This window comes from Saccharomyces paradoxus, chromosome VII, assembly GCF_002079055.1.
Source record: "Saccharomyces paradoxus chromosome VII, complete sequence".
In the NCBI taxonomy this organism is placed as follows: domain Eukaryota; kingdom Fungi; phylum Ascomycota; class Saccharomycetes; order Saccharomycetales; family Saccharomycetaceae; genus Saccharomyces; species Saccharomyces paradoxus.
This window is the reverse complement of record NC_047493.1, coordinates 305,525-321,386: the sequence shown is the minus strand read 5'-3', so window position 1 is coordinate 321,386 and position 15,862 is coordinate 305,525. Positions and strand designations below refer to the sequence as shown.

Here is a 15,862-nt window from a genome sequence, read left to right as displayed (position 1 = left end):
GTGTTTAAGAGGAAGAACCTGAAGGGCTGGGCAACATATGCATTACATAATATTTACATAATGTTGATTTCACCTGCCGGCTACTTCTCGTGTGATAATTACATGAATTTAGGCCACCCGGTACTTTATATGAGAGGCCCAAAAAGAAATAATTGGAAAAAAAAAATAGACAGGAATTGTCGGTATTGGACTATCATATCCTTTTGTGCTTTTCCTTTGATTATGTTACATTTTACAATCTATACTACGGTGCATCACCTCGATTTTCTTTTACTTATCTTTGTATTATCTTAATCATCCATTTCGTCTGCTCTCTTTTCGACTTCTTCATCAGACAGCCTAACCCCACCAGATACAGAAAACTGACCTCCACATCCAACTAAAATGATGTTATGATCCTGTGTTGCAGTATTCTTGATTCTAGTTGGAACTTCAGTATCATCTTCAGAAGGACCTAAACCAACGGCGTAGGTTTCACCGAATCCCCAGGAATAGGCAATACCATTCTGAGCTACCGCGATTGAATGGTGAGATCCCGCTGCGACACTTTTGAACTTAGGAACATTATCCAGCTTTGTTGGGAGTGGTACTGCACGTGCTTTTCCATGAACATCTTTGTAGGTATATTCGGGCAAATCGCCTTTTGAGATGCCGACTTCGAACATATCTAGTCTACCGCAAGAATACAGATCGCCATCTTGAGATAGAATTAATGAGTGATGTTCACCAGCAGCAATGCTTCTAACAACAACGTTTTCAGGCAATGCTAGTCTTTTTGGCTTAGTAACAAGTGCACCATCCTCCACGTCCTCTGAAACACCACATTGACCAAACTGGTTCAATCCCCAACTCACCAACTTGTTGTCCTTTGTCAAGGCAAAGCAATGATTCTCTCCTGACGCAATGTATTTTACATGTCTTAATCCAAATGGTCTGGGATCCAAAGTCTTCAAACGGAATCTTTCCATAACTTTTCTTCCTAATTGGTTTTGTTGGCCGTTACCCCAAGCAAATACCATACCCTCTTCATCTAAGAAAAGTATGTGGTCCTTACCAGGAGCTAATTGAACAATATTGTACTTAGAAAAGGCAGGCACTTTCCATGGGGTGTTTTGAATTTTAATTTTATCTTGATAAAACCCCAAGATACCTTCATTGCAACGGAAAGTACCCCATGCATATACTTCGCCGTTGCTAAACAAGGCACAACTCATATTGTCTGTAGCCGCCAATTGCACGACCTTGTGTCCCTCTGCTAAAGGTGGGAATGATTCTCTTGGTATTTTAGCTGGCGTAGATTCCAATTCGTTCAGATCACCATCTTCATCATCACTTGAGTCATCGGCGTCCATGTCCTTAAGTTGTTCCTTAGCGTTGGAAGTATCTCTACCCAAGGCACCCACATCATTGCAACCCCAAGACCATACATTGCTTTCTTCGTCAAGGGCTAGGGTGTGCATACCACCGACTGCGAAAGAAATGATCTTAGCCTCATCGCGAGGTAAGAATGGATTTAGCCTTGGTCTTTTAACTTCCTTATTTTTGGCGAGCGGACCCAAGCCAAGCTCACACATAGAACCAGTACCCCAGCAAAATATGTCCAATGGTTGAACACTTAAGTACATGTGCTTGTAGTCTTCTTGAGTGTTTATGATACGAGAGGCATGAGTCTTGGACATTTTCTTAGCTCTGTGAGCATCAGACGCATCACCATTGGTGGCGCTTGTTCTTTTGACCATCTCTACTTTTTATGTTACGACTATTTTTGAATTTTAGGTTCAGAAATCGACTTGAAGAGGACGTGTTGATGATTATTATTACGCTCGAGATCGGTCATTTTATTCATTTCGCCTTGCTTCTCCCGTGCTTTTTGTTTTTTTGTTTTTTTAATTTTTATTGTTCTGTGCGGGTAATGGTTGTGATCTGGCGTTCGAGAGGTCCTATCCCGCAGCCATGGAGTACTTTAGCCGCCCACATTGAAAGAGGAATGAAAAATTACTAGGTAGCTACCTCTGCCAAGAGCAAAGTATATATATTATATATTTGTATCACCTCAAATATTTCTTTTTAGCAAAACGTTTTCGCAAATTCATTCTCAATAAAGTTTTTGTAGCCTACGATTATTACTATTGATCGTTCCTGCCTTAAATGTTCTCTATTAGATAATGAATTTCGCCAAAGGGAACAATATATACATCTTAATATTTAGTGCTTTATATAATTAGCCTTATTTGGTCTGAAACAATAATGGATGTGTGTAACCCCTTTCTTTTGCTGTACGGTGGAGCTGGGCCAGTCGTGTCGCTAAAGAAAGCTATTCTTTCCAGTCGCTTCACCTGCTGTGATTGTTTTGCGTCGTAGGAAAATTAGAATAGGATGTGGCGTATTTGGGCTGAAGCATTGACTTTGGAACGTGTCTTTATATATAAGGGGTTTAGCGTTATTATTGAGGTCAGATATTTATCATATCAACGCCTTCGACAGCGAAACGAGAGGGCCCTCCAATATATATGGGCTATTTTTTTTCGTGGAAGCAGCAGCACTAAAAATCGTTCTAAAACAGGCCTTTTATTACTACAGAATACCTGCATATCCTATCCTTACTGCTACCGGATCGTCCATTGGTGAGATAAGTGCAACTACCTATACCCTTATTTAAAATTATTTGTAGTAACGAATGCATTTGGTAAAGGTCAAGTACGAATCTGCACAGCTGCAAATCCTCTTCGCTCGTGGTTACTTAGCGCGGTACAGCCAAGATCAATCTCTCATTAAAGATATAAGAAAGTAACCGATATTATCATGTTTTTCATTCTCATGGGCTCTTCTGTTCCCTAACTTCGTTTTAATATGATCTCACAACAGAAAGATTACATCTTCTTCCTTGATCGGGGTTTAGACAACCGGGAGGGTGAGCGAAATTTCACCGACAAAAAAGAAATTTTCAATTACTGCCATCTCCTAGAATCGAACCAGGGTTTCATCGGCCACAACGATGTGTACTAACCACTATACTAAGATGGCCAATTTCTATAAAAATGTCATGGTTGAAACTGGATAACGTACTTTGATAGTAACAACTATGTCACAGATGAAACGCTAGCGATTACTTAAAAGGGGAATCGCCAATTACATCTGAAACGGCTGAAGACACATTGTCTCAAACAGTATTTGAGAATTATGTGAATAATTAGATAATTGTTGGGATTCCATTGTTACTAAAGGCTATAATATTAGGTATATAGAATATACTAGAAGTTCTCCTCGAGGATATAGGAATCCACAAAAGGGAATCGATAGTTCTACATAGTGTTATTATTTTATCTTCTTTCTTTTTATATGTTGTCATTCATTATCCTATTACATTATCAATCCTTGCATTTCAGCTTCCATTAGATTGGATGACTGTTTCTCAATCTTTATGCCATCCTCTTGCACCGCATATTATAATATACTATTAAATAGATGATATTAGAATTTCATTCCAACAGTATTAAACCAACATATATAAATACTAGCACTCTAGGAAACTTCAATCCAAGATGTGATATATAGAAATAGAAGAAGAACAAGTTTAAGTTTAGATCTGAAGTTCCTTTAATACTTGGATAAGCAAGTTCGCTACGTGACAAAAAAAATTTTACTATCAGGATTGAGTTGTTGCGTACTTTTTCTTTAGCGGATCAACTGCCTTTCTATCAACAAATACGATATGCGCTAGGTTATATTACATTTATTGCTGCTATATTTTCCTATCAGTTTTTTTCCGCATATTTGTAAGGCACAAGGAAAATGAACGGATAAAATCGCGGTACAATCCACTTGGCTATTATGACTTTATATATGTGAGGAATTTTCACCCCCCGTGATGAGCATCCCCATATCACGTTCTAGGATAGAACTTAGAATTAGAACCAACTTGTTGCTCTGAAGTAATTAAAGAATTACCCTCATTTTATAATTATAGGGCACCACTGTTCCAACAGCTTTTAGTATGACCTGCAAAATGTAACTGCTAAAGTGACTGGTATTTAGACAATCCTTTTTTAGGTATTGTATGCAGTTAGTCTTCATAATGTATAACAAGTTAACTCTTGGCAAAATGTAACTGTAATCAGATAGCAGGGCTCAATCTTGGAGGCCGGAAGTAAGAAACTTTAATGAGATGAGAGTTTTTCCTCCTATAGAATTTTTATTGTATAGTTATTTACTCACACTCTTCTATTATTTTACTAACGATAGTCTCGACTGCAAGAATACATGCCATAAACGTTAAGAAGAAGTTGAATTCCTTGTTAAAAACCACAACTTTAAAAACCATAACTCTACATGCGTCGTTTCAACGTTATAACCATATTATAGTGCTGGAAATAGCTGGATTATAATAAATGTAAACACCAGGCCGAGAATCATAAAAATGAAAACAGTGATATAAAACAGGTAACTCAATTTGCTTTTGTCATATTTTCTCAATTTACCGCTAACATCCATTAAACCTTGAGAGGCAACTTGAATACCTATCTCCGCAGCTCCAAGAACTTGCTTATCTTCATCAAGTGCTGATTGGAATGCCACAGCTCCCTGTTTCAAACTGCCTACAAGCTTGCTCATATCCTGAATCAAATCCTGTTGCAACGTGTCTTGATCTTCAATTTGCCTATCGACTGATTTTGTGGGCTCATGTCCTAAGCCCTTGTTCTGCGGCTTCCCTAACAACCTTTTTCTCAGCTCCATAACAGCTTCGTTATCTTCATTCCTATCAAGAAAGTCCTCATTTGAATTTCCTGTTTGTGGTTCCGTATCTGCTGTGCCTACAGAATCTAAATCGATACTGTATCTTCTTGTCTTTGAACTTCTCTGATAGAGCTCGTACTGAGATTCCATTATTTTGTGAGAATCATGTTTTGTTTGTAGATATTCAAATGCTTCTCTTTGATACATATGTTGATACCTCAAAAACTCCTCAGGGTTCTTATTGTCGGCACTGAATTCCAGTTGTTTTGTAACTGCTTTCTTTCGTAGACGATCCAAATTAGTTAACTGTTTGCTATTCAAAACGTAGGCCAGAAACGGGTCATTGGAAACTTCAGTCATCTTGCGTTGCTATATTATGCGTTCTATCAACTTCTCTTTATTTTTTGCGTAGTTTGAAATATTATCCTACTTCAGATATTTCATGAAGACGATATCGTGGTAATGCTTTCCTTCGGTCTCATTTTACATATGCTGGGTTATTTTAGGGAAGAAAACCAATAAATCCAGACAAATATCTACAAAGGCATCGGTCAACAACAAGCTTAACTGACAAGATATTAGGAGCAACAACGTGCAATCAACCATACGTACGTACATATATTGTCTTATAAAAAATAAATATCGGAAAAATTTCTGCCCATCTACTATCAAACTATAGACTGTGGGAAATACTCAGTCATTGTTAGCGAAAAAAGGCAGGATAAAACTTATTTTAGGCATCTTGAGCTTATTTCTTGATGCGTGGGATAACTGTAATTTGCGAAGCTTAAGGATAATCAGACGGAAAAGCTAGCTTGGATCTAAGAAAAACTCCCAGTAACCAGGCTAGCAGCCCCTAAATGTTCATCCACTAACACAAATTACTTGAACATGTTGAAATGTGTTGAAGAGCCATAGTATTTTTAATTTTTATTCAAAGAAAAACCTCAACTAAACTTTGAAAAAGTAGAGAAATATATGGATTAGTTGTTAAGAAATCGGTAGTGCTTGAAGACTATATATGAAAATCATCTTGTCCGGGTAACGGTGGTAGGTTTATCATCTTAGGGCTACTTCCATAACTGTATTGGTAATTGAAGAGATGAAAAAGATAATAATATACAGGTTATTTTGAAGAAAATATATTTTAGTTCTGGCTAGTTATTTTCAATGCTAAAGACTTTACTTTTTGCATTTTTACTTTTGTTTTTTTTGTTATGTCTCTTACCAGATGAACTATTTTGAACCTTGTGGAATGGTGTACTTAATCTACCTTCAACGTTGTTCATTTTGAAGAAATCTCTATCCAAGTCCTCAGCGGCATTGTATAATGCAGCTTGTTTACCACCGTGCGTAACAGATTTAGCTTCTTTTTGCGTGTCCCCACCAGTGTGAGCTGAAAATGTTAGCTGATTCAAATCACGGGCTAAATCCACAATATCGATGCCTTTAGCCTTAGCAGCATTTTGCACTTGCTCCCTTCTGGTCTCCGGAAGTCTATTGAAGACATATAGATCCTTGTTAAATGCTTCACATTCTTCCCTAGTGTAAGGTGTATCATCCTCTAGATGAGGTGGGGGGTTGACATACAGCAATTTCCCATTAACGTAATCTTTCAATATATAACGGCTTGCCCTCGGTTCATCGGCGGAACCGTAACCTTGAGTCATATAACCACGCGCTCTAGCATATGCGACTAACAATTCTTGAGCAGTTGGTATATCCCCATTCCCACCTTCCTCCCTTGATTTGGTTTGAATATGGATACCATAAATGGCTTCAATGTAATACTTTGGTATTCTCTCTGCTACTAAACCCGCTGGACCAATATAATCACGTAATTGATCAATAGGTAAAACACCATTACAGACAAGCTCACCTTTGTTATATGCAAAATTTGGGAAGACAAGACCGGGACAATCACAAAGCATAACAGAATCAGATAACTTAATGGTTTGGAAGTGCTTCGTTTTACCGGGTGTGGACGAAACGGAAACTTTTTTAGCGCCCACAAGCGAGTTAATTGTGGAGGATTTTCCTACATTTGGATAACCAACCAAACCAATATTGATCAAAGGAGATTGACCGGGTAGGGGTGGCAATAAAGGCTCATTCGGAGCCTTTGATAAAAACAATTCTTCCAACTGGTCAATGGAAAGAATTTTAACTTTTTCTAAAACTTCTTCATCAGCATCCGATTCTTCTTCACCAGCGTCTTCATCAGGGTCTTCAACTTCTTGCTCCCTATAATCGTCCCCCATTTCCTTTTGTTTCTCCAATAATTGATTGGCCCTCAATGCAGAGTAAAACGTGAACGAGATATTTTTGGAGATAAAGTATTTTGCCCAAGCGATACGCTGCTTTTTAGTCAATAAATCTGCTTTGTTGACTAACAGTAAATTTGCTTTTCTGTTATCCGATTCTTTTACATATCTTTCTAAATCAACAGATCTAAACAGCAATGGGTTCCTCGCATCTACAATTTGAACGACTAAATCTGACCTTTCGACGACTCTCCATAATTGTTTCCAAACTTCGATATTTCTTTCAAACGGTGTTAGCAATAAATCTTCGTTGCTTTCCTGTAAATGCGCCAATTTTCTTCTCCATTCCAAAAACGCTTCCTTTTCTTGCCTATCCAACTGAAACTTGGACATGCCTTCATCCCATGCAGGCCTCCTTGGAACAATCAAATCCTTAGCAAGTGCTCTTTGCTTCGCATTAAGATTTCCACGCTGTTCATTGGTCATAGAAAACCCTTGAGAAGTTGCAGAATCATTACCGCTATCCATTCTAATAATTTTTACATTAGAATGCCTATCCGCCGTGAAATCCTTGTCTGCCAGTGCAGCCGTACTCAAAAATTCATCTAAAGCCGACTCTTGAGTCACAGATCTTAATTTAACCCAGCCAGCTTCATGTTTATCGGTAGTAAACCTCATTTCACCATCAGGTAGATACTCGATGGCGTTTTCTTTTTGGCGTGCATATTTAATAGCTCTGCCTAATTCCAGCTTATTCTTATTTTTGCGATGGTTAGGTTTTGGCCCTTTTGGTGCCTTCCATTTCTTAGGGGCTTCTTTTGGTGGCATAGTTAGTGTGAGTTCTCAATACTGATTTAGTTTTATACTTTAAAGAAGTTGGCTTATAAGCTCATCACCACTTTATAAGTAAGTAGCATTTATTTTCACTGGCAAATTTTTTAATCTCGGCATTGAAAAATTTCCAGGCGAAAAGGCGAGGGAACCTTGACGTAAATTGAAGGAATACTTTATATCAAAAATATATCATGGAATCATTATGAATTAACATAAGACCGTATGTATTTGATATGAGTTTTATAGAAACGTCTGTTTCTCGATCCAACTGTTGCCTTGTAATATACAGAATTATGCACGCGTATAAAATATCAACAAATAATACTATGTATATATATTCGTATTTATTGTTGGGCAGTAATTACAGACATGCACTTAAATTCATTTGAATATGTGGCTTTCCATAAACGTACTTTCCCATCATCTCCAGCACTGCTTAGAATCGTACCCGTTAGGTTCCAAGAAACAGACCAAACTTCGCCATTATGGTCATCATGCTCACTTAGAAGTTCAACCTTCAAGTTTGATTGTAGTTCGGATTTCTCTTCGGTATTTGGGTCCGATTTATCTTGTGCATCCATATCAACATCAGCACTATTATCAAATATATTTGAGTTAGTTAAAGACTCCTCTGAGACCAGGGGACTTAATTTTTCTGTGATTTTGAAAATTCGAATCTTACCATCTTTGCAACCTGTTGCAATGAGTTGATACCATCTACCAATGGAAGGTGCCCAGCTGATGCTTCTTATTAAACTTTTATGACCACTAAGTCTTGCTGCAATGTGAAGTTTACCGTCTTTACCTCTTTGATATATAATCGCTTGCTCCAATGCAGAGACTGCAAGTTTTTCAGGAGAGAATCTTGAAGGACACCAAGAGAGGCAAAAATCAGATTGTAAATGATTTGCTGGTGGTATAGAAAGTACTTTCATTTCAGAAGTCAATGTCCATGATCTTAAGTCAGAAGGTTCTAAGGCGTCATAAAGCCTGAGAATCCCATCGTTACCTAAACAAGCTAATTTTAAGCCCAAATGCGCTGGCGCAAACTTTACGCTGTAAAGTGACCCTTTGGAATCATTCAATGTACACAATTTGCTCCAACGACGGCCAGAACATTCTTCTTGGTCGGGGTCCTCTTCCCATAATTTTACCGTCTTATCGTAAGAGGCTGAAGCAATGATGCGGCCATACTCAGGACTGGCCCAATCGATGGCCACAATACTACTATCATGAGCTCTCCATGAATCGCTTAGCTCCCAATTGCTTGTGTCCTTGTCCAATTTGAAAACTTTAATATGTTGGTCGGAAGAGCATGTTGCCACATGTCTCCCATAAAAATCATAAACGACATCATGGACTAAGTCATCATGCCCACTATCAAAGGGTTGCATTTTCAGAAATATTGTTGGATTTGTCTTCTTCTTTTGTGTCTTTCCAGAGGCGGAATCTTGTCTTTAGTTTGGTTTACTTGTTTCTCTATTCAGCTGATGATTTTTTCCATCATTTTGCCGAAGACTTGACAATAAATAAAAGAAACACATATGCTCAAGCTCAGTTGAGAATGCTACACGTACATTCAATATATCTGCCAGTACTTGCAACTAGTATACAAAGATTATTCCTAAAGTTACACATAATGCACACCGGGTGCTAGAAGTAAAATAAATACAAAACCAAACTGCTGTGCATCGGTGAAAAAGCATCAAGGAGTTATTATAAATGGTATGCATCGGATGAAAATCTTGAAAGAAAAATGTGTCTACTTTCTTTCGAAAACGTATGTTACTCTACTCCTTCAAATTGTCGAAAAAGGCCTTTCGATCTTCTAGTAAACGTTGAGTCCATTTTTTAACTTCATCTGTTTTTATATCATTGATGGCACTCCAAAATTGTTCCAGATCCTTCTTGCCATTATACTTTTGTTCATACTCAAAACATTGGACCAGCATTTCGTACTTATCGATATCTTTGACATATCTTCCTTCCAAACAAGTCTGTTTTTCGTATGCTAACCAATCATCAAGGATTTCCCTAGATGTACTTTCACTGCAGGGTTTAATTATGGTTTCACAAAGATACTTGACAGTTTCGAATTCTCTGCGGTGCTTTTCCTCCTTGGTCATTGGGTCATTTGGCGTAATATCACCAACTAATGACTCCGCAAAATCATGAACAAGGGCAATTCTAATACATTTATTACGATCTATATTCTTGTCCGTAATCAGCATGGTGGTCAACCCCATTCGGTACATATGGTCAGATATACTTTCACATGGATCAATACCGTGGTCAACCCAACCAGTTCTTCTTTGCGTTTTCAAAAGTTGTATGATATTTAAAAACGCTAACTGATAATTGGGGTGAGGTTTCGAAAGAATTGCTAGAATTTCTGCAGGAATATTATCTTCTGGCTTCCAGACGTTAACTGCACACATTCTGTTGATTTGGTCTTCACCTCAAATAAGTATACTTGTTTTGTTTGTTTATTTTCTTTTTGGACCCTTTGTTTATATATGATTTTTGAAAATATTTCAAAAAAGCGATAAAAGCGTTGGGATCTGCCAGTGATGATAAATGTAAATACAGAAACTAGCAAAAAGAACAGTGAAAATGGGCGATATGAATATTACAGAAGTAGATGTTAAATTAGATAATACTGAAGATATATAGTTTTGTTGGAAAATACATATAAAGTTTTAATCAATACGCTTAAGCGATCAATTCAACAACACCACCAGCAGCTCTGATTTTTTCTTCAGCCAACTTGGAGACGAATCTAGCTTTGACAATAACTGGGACGTTTGGAATTCTACCCTTACCCAAAATCTTACCGTAACCGGCAGCCAAGGTGTCAATAACTGGAGCAGTCTCCTTGGAAGCAGACTTCAAGTATTGGTCTCTCTTGTCTTCTGGGATCAAAGTCCACAATTTGTCCAAATTCAAGACTGGCTTCCAGAAATGAGCTTGTTGCTTGTGGAAGTATCTCATACCAACCTTACCGAAATAACCTGGATGGTATTTATCCATGTTAATTCTGTGGTGATGTTGACCACCGGCCATACCTCTACCACCGGGGTGCTTTCTGTGCTTACCGACACGACCTTTACCGGCTATACAAAAAAGAAAAATATTGTAATAATACAATTTTTTTAAAACGTTAGTAAATCAGACTTCCAATTAGATATTTTCTGCCGAGATAAAAGAAACATGGTAACTCTTTTTCATAATTGTGCTCTCTACAACCATTCGACATAGCGATATTAAGACGTACTTTCCAAAATCCATATGAAAGTACTTTAATATGCCACAAAATGAGTAGACAGTATGACTGTTCTGAATAGCATGATATAATAAATGAAAACACAGTAGCCAAAACTATGCACACTTTCTTTTAGTTTTAATCCGTGATGGAAGAGTACATTTACTCGAGATATTACACTCAAATAAGCTATCTCAATCTGAGATAGCAATACAAAGTTCACAATCAAAACATAAAGAACCATTGTAAGCACGCTTAGCCGACTGGCAGTCTCCTATACCATGATATACACACGCCATATTGATTGCACAACACTCAAAAAAAATCACCGTCTTGGTTCTTTCATTCCCTCTTCCAAATGGAACTACATACCTGAGACGTGACCTCTGTGCTTTCTAGTCTTAGTGAATCTGGAAGGCATTCTTGATTAGTTGGATGATTATTTTCGTATTTTGAAGATCCAAACTTGAATAAGTAGGTAAAAACAATGGAAGAAACAAAGGCCATCTTAAATATACGTTGATATAGATGAAGGATTTCGACCTGTCTGGGAAAATACGCATTAGAGAGACGAAAAACTATGAAGAAAATTGTTTGCGTCACCGCGTGACATTTGCGCGTCGAGGGAGAAATAACTGCCCTTAAGAAATAGTTTTTTCTTAGGTAATGTTTGGGTTCATGGTGTACCGATTGTTAATGAGTGGTAGTACTTTGTTTTGCTCGGTTTTTGCAAGGAGGGCCTCTTGGGGACCTCTGATATATTGCCGATGTCAGATGTCATAAATGCCAGTTGGAATCAACTCCTGTTAACGCACATCATAGTTTTCATTCAATCTCGTCTTGTTAACTATTATTATACTGTTAACCAACTACGTTCATACATTATCATAGTTTAATTCCTTGTAACATTAACTTACGCCTATAAGTGATAGTAAAAGCTAATTAATTATGAGAAAAAGGGTAGCGAGAGAACCTTTTGACTTATTTTTTGGTAGTTTTACTCTTTTTTCGAAGAACTACCTCATGCCTTATTCTTGTGTTGATATTATATTGGCGGCAAAGTGAAAGGGGTGATCATCCTCCTGTTAAGAAAAATGAAAGTGAAAGAGAAATTGTGAGAAAAGAAGACGAATGATATGAGAAAAGTTAGGCAGGCACATAGCGCAGTATGAATAGAATTCTATCCAGCGCGTCGTTGCTATCCAATGTTAGTATACCAAGGCAAAATAAGCACAAAATTACAAAGGCTTTGTTTTATGCAATTATAGTAGCCTCAATTGGCTCAATACAATTTGGTTACCACTTATCAGAACTAAATGCACCTCAGCAGGTGCTTTCGTGTTCAGAATTTGACATACCCATGGAGGGCTATCCCTATGACCGGACGTGGTTGGGGAAGAGAGGATATAAACAATGCATACCATTGAATGACGAACAGATTGGAATCGTGACCTCCGTTTTTTGTATTGGAGGCATTTTAGGCTCTTATTTTGCCACTAGTTTGGCCAATATTTATGGAAGAAAGTTGTCAAGTTTAATTAACTGCACATTGAACATCATTGGTTCTCTGATAATTTTCAATTCGAATAGTTATAGGGGTTTAATCGTCGGTAGGATTCTAGTGGGAATTTCGTGTGGCTCTTTGATCGTTATTATACCACTGTTCATTAAGGAGGTTGCTCCGAGTGGTTGGGAAGGTTTATTAGGTTCGATGACTCAAATCTGTATCAGACTAGGCGTCTTGTTGACACAAGGAGTAGCACTCCCACTAACTGATTCATATCGTTGGAGATGGATTTTGTTTGGCAGCTTCCTTATCGCGGTATTGAACCTATTCATGTGGTTTATAGTCGATGAATCTCCAAAATGGTTGCTAGCACATGGAAGGGTTATCGATGCTAAGTTATCTTTATATAAACTGCGTGGTGGGACTTTTGATGAGGCCGCACAAGAGATACAGGAATGGCAATTGCAAATAGAATCTGGGGACCCATTAATTGAACCAACGACCACAAACTCTATTAACGGTTCAAACTCATTATGGAAATACTTGAGGGACGGAACAAACATTAAGCCCCGCCATGTTATCACTGTGTTGTTATTCGGCCAACAATTTTGCGGTATAAACTCCATTGTGCTATATGGTACCAAGATAATTAGTCAACTGTATCCTCAACACGCAATCAAGATAAATTTTTTCATTAGTATGGTAAATGTATTAGTCACTGTATTAGTATCTCTGCTGATTCATGGTTTGCCACGTAAACCACTTTTGATGGCGTCCACCGTTTTGGTCTCTATTACTGCCTTTGTCATGGGAATGGCAATGAATCATAATAAAATGAACCTTTTGATAGTTTTTTCATTCATATATATGGGAGTTTTCACGATGGGCCTAAATCCATTGCCATTTATAATAATGAGAGAAATATCGAAACCAGAAGATATGGTCCTTGCGCAAAGATACGGTACCATTTGCAATTGGATAGGAACTTTTATTATTGCATACACATTCCCTATCATTCATGATGTTCTATCAGGTTATGTTTTTATCATATTTGCTATCATAGCATGTTCAATAAGCGTCTTTATCTGGAAGAGGGTTCCAGAGACCAAGAGGCGTGTGGCTGGCTACAATGAAATATGGGCCAATTATTGAAACGCATCAGGACGGCATATTAGTAGCGCAAAGACATTTACTTATAAATCTTTGAATTATATATGTGAAATAAGTATCTACGCACGTTAATTAGTAACAAAAATTCGTGATATATCTTTTTAACGGACTTGAGCATTACTGATACTAGCAACCTTAAATGATTCGCCCTTGGCGTTGGTCAACTTTCTTACAGGATGGTCCTTTTCTTCTTCATCTTTGAAGATGACTTCCAAACCGTCATCTGTAGTGAAATGAGGTTGCAACTGTTCCCAAATCTTCTTTTTTGGATTCAATTGCTTCATTGGAGCTTCATCACCGAAACCTTCAAAGAATACCTTGTCACCGGCTTTGGAACCCTTTGGTGGTTCGACAAATTCGATTTTGTCGTCGTTAGAACCACACAAAACCATGGCTGTGGATTTTATGCCTCTCATATTAACTGGTTTCAAGTTGCACACAACAACAACATAACGTTCTTGCATAGCATCCAAGGGGAAATGCTTGACCAGACCAGAACATACAGTTCTTGGACCTTCTTCATCACCGACATCGATTGTGGAAACATATAGTGAGTCGGCGTCTGGGTGCTTGATAGCTTTTTGAATGAAACCAACACGGAAATCTATTGCGGATGGCTTTGGCTTTTCTGGGGCCTTGTTTTGTTGCTCTTGTTGTTGTTTAGCGTTGGCAGCCTTCTTAGCAGCCTTCTTGGCCTTTGCCTCCTCTCTCAATTTCTTAAGGGTTTCTTCATCAGGCTTACCTCTTGGATGATCTTGCTTTTTAGCCTTCTTACTCACATCATCGTCAGCCTTGGCTGCAGCATCAGCTGCGCCACCTGCAGGTGCCTTTTTCTTCTTCTCAACAACTTCGTGAGGTAAATCCAAATCGTGATTTATTTCTAACTTGTCGGTGCTCGATACTTCTAACAAGTTTTGCATGTAATCAATCCATCTCAAAATGTGTCTGTACTTGGTATAGGTTGACTTGACATCCTTGGAGCTTGCCACTAAATCCTTAATCAATGGTAAGGCGACTTCGAAGACGTGAACGTCGGTAGACGTTGGGTACAAAGTGGACACAATGAAGGTGTTGTCTCTTAACACCAAATTCAATTGATCTAAGTGTGGTTGGATTTGACCAGATTTTAGAACCGATTCCCATTGGGCAGCTTGAGCAGATTGTTCTTTTGTGAAAGAAACTGGATACTTTGAAATAATAAGCGATTCAAACTTGGTGACGAGATCGGACATTGACTCTTGAAACTCTATAATACTTTCTTATTCAATTGGATGAAGAAGTGAAGTACATCGCACACTGCGTTAGGTTATCCATATGACTGAAAATTTTTCTTATCTCTTGCAAAATCGCCAAGCAGTTAGGATCCCTCAGAAACTGAAGAAAAACGCTTGCTCGTTAATAATGACTATCACATACTATTATCATTTATTTATTCATATATATGACTATTCATTGCTATGCATTATAAAAGATAGTTATTCTGCGAACCATCAGGATGAAAGATGAAAAAACCGGTGGCGGCTTTTCATTGCATAATGGTCCATATTTTTTTTCTTTTTTATCTTGATGGGTTTCTGTTATATAGTAATAAATGTCTTAATTCGCGGTTTCACACTTTCATTGCCTCAAAACATCTTCGATGAACTTCTTGTAGTCAATCTCCCCATTGCCGTCCACTTCGACACCCTTCAACAGCTCGTCCACTTCAGCATCAGTCAACTTTTCACCTAAGCCGGTTAGCATGTACCTCAAGTCACCAACAGATACCTTGCCTGTACTTTCCTTGTCGAAAACCTGGAATGCCTTGACGAAGTCTTCTGTCTTTGCCCTGGTGGTTGCATCCAATTCCTTTTCGTTGACTTCAATTAGACCTGTAATCTGGTCTAGTGTCAAGGTGGAGGAATCCCTCAAGCTGGAATCTGCGTTCAGAATGTCCTGTACGAGCTGGTTGGTGGGGTTGTAGCCAATTGCCCTCAAGTAGTCTCCTAAAGAATCCTTGGCGATGGCGCCTTGGCCCTTCTTGTCAAATAGCGTGAAAATGTCTTTGTTGGCTCTAGTAGCTGACATTGTTATTCTATGTATGTGCACAAT

The 15,862-nt window shown here is 38.1% G+C and overlaps 9 protein-coding genes and 1 non-coding gene across 10 annotated transcripts; 1 reads left to right on the top strand and 9 right to left on the bottom strand.

The window, feature by feature from the left end:
- Positions 1-290: 290 nt before the first annotated feature.
- SRM1 (Ran guanyl-nucleotide exchange factor) lies at positions 291-1,739 on the bottom strand (the record flags this gene model as incomplete). The annotated part of the gene is made up of 1 exon (XM_033910379.1): positions 291-1,739. The coding sequence occupies one exon, from the start codon at positions 1,737-1,739 to the stop codon at positions 291-293; it is 1,449 nt and encodes a 482-aa protein (XP_033766270.1).
- A 1,213-nt stretch (positions 1,740-2,952) lies between these two features.
- On the bottom strand, positions 2,953-3,024 carry SPAR_Gtrna8H. Its single transcript has one exon. It is a non-coding gene; the product is annotated as a tRNA-His (tRNA).
- A 1,332-nt stretch (positions 3,025-4,356) lies between these two features.
- On the bottom strand, positions 4,357-5,094 carry USE1 (SNAP receptor USE1; the record flags this gene model as incomplete). Its single annotated transcript, XM_033910378.1, has 1 exon — positions 4,357-5,094. The coding sequence occupies one exon, from the start codon at positions 5,092-5,094 to the stop codon at positions 4,357-4,359; it is 738 nt and encodes a 245-aa protein (XP_033766269.1).
- Positions 5,095-5,891: 797 nt separating this feature from the next.
- Positions 5,892-7,826, bottom strand: LSG1 (ribosome biogenesis GTPase LSG1; the record flags this gene model as incomplete). The annotated part of the gene is made up of 1 exon (XM_033910377.1): positions 5,892-7,826. One exon carries the CDS (start codon positions 7,824-7,826, stop codon positions 5,892-5,894), a length of 1,935 nt encoding a protein of 644 aa, XP_033766268.1.
- Positions 7,827-8,176: 350 nt separating this feature from the next.
- On the bottom strand, positions 8,177-9,226 carry SEH1 (Seh1p; the record flags this gene model as incomplete). Its single annotated transcript, XM_033910376.1, has 1 exon — positions 8,177-9,226. One exon carries the CDS (start codon positions 9,224-9,226, stop codon positions 8,177-8,179), a length of 1,050 nt encoding a protein of 349 aa, XP_033766267.1.
- A 396-nt stretch (positions 9,227-9,622) lies between these two features.
- YGK1 (5'-deoxynucleotidase) lies at positions 9,623-10,270 on the bottom strand (the record flags this gene model as incomplete). Its single annotated transcript, XM_033910375.1, has 1 exon — positions 9,623-10,270. The coding sequence occupies one exon, from the start codon at positions 10,268-10,270 to the stop codon at positions 9,623-9,625; it is 648 nt and encodes a 215-aa protein (XP_033766266.1).
- A 274-nt stretch (positions 10,271-10,544) lies between these two features.
- Positions 10,545-11,515, bottom strand: RPL28 (60S ribosomal protein uL15; the record flags this gene model as incomplete). The annotated part of the gene is made up of 2 exons (XM_033910374.1): positions 10,545-10,945; positions 11,467-11,515. 2 exons carry the CDS (start codon positions 11,513-11,515, stop codon positions 10,545-10,547), a joined length of 450 nt encoding a protein of 149 aa, XP_033766265.1.
- A 747-nt stretch (positions 11,516-12,262) lies between these two features.
- On the top strand, positions 12,263-13,753 carry VPS73 (putative sugar transporter; the record flags this gene model as incomplete). The annotated part of the gene is made up of 1 exon (XM_033910373.1): positions 12,263-13,753. The coding sequence occupies one exon, from the start codon at positions 12,263-12,265 to the stop codon at positions 13,751-13,753; it is 1,491 nt and encodes a 496-aa protein (XP_033766264.1).
- A 119-nt stretch (positions 13,754-13,872) lies between these two features.
- Positions 13,873-15,003, bottom strand: ARC1 (Arc1p; the record flags this gene model as incomplete). The annotated part of the gene is made up of 1 exon (XM_033910372.1): positions 13,873-15,003. One exon carries the CDS (start codon positions 15,001-15,003, stop codon positions 13,873-13,875), a length of 1,131 nt encoding a protein of 376 aa, XP_033766263.1.
- A 385-nt stretch (positions 15,004-15,388) lies between these two features.
- MLC1 (Mlc1p) lies at positions 15,389-15,838 on the bottom strand (the record flags this gene model as incomplete). Its single annotated transcript, XM_033910371.1, has 1 exon — positions 15,389-15,838. One exon carries the CDS (start codon positions 15,836-15,838, stop codon positions 15,389-15,391), a length of 450 nt encoding a protein of 149 aa, XP_033766262.1.
- Positions 15,839-15,862: the final 24 nt, after the last annotated feature.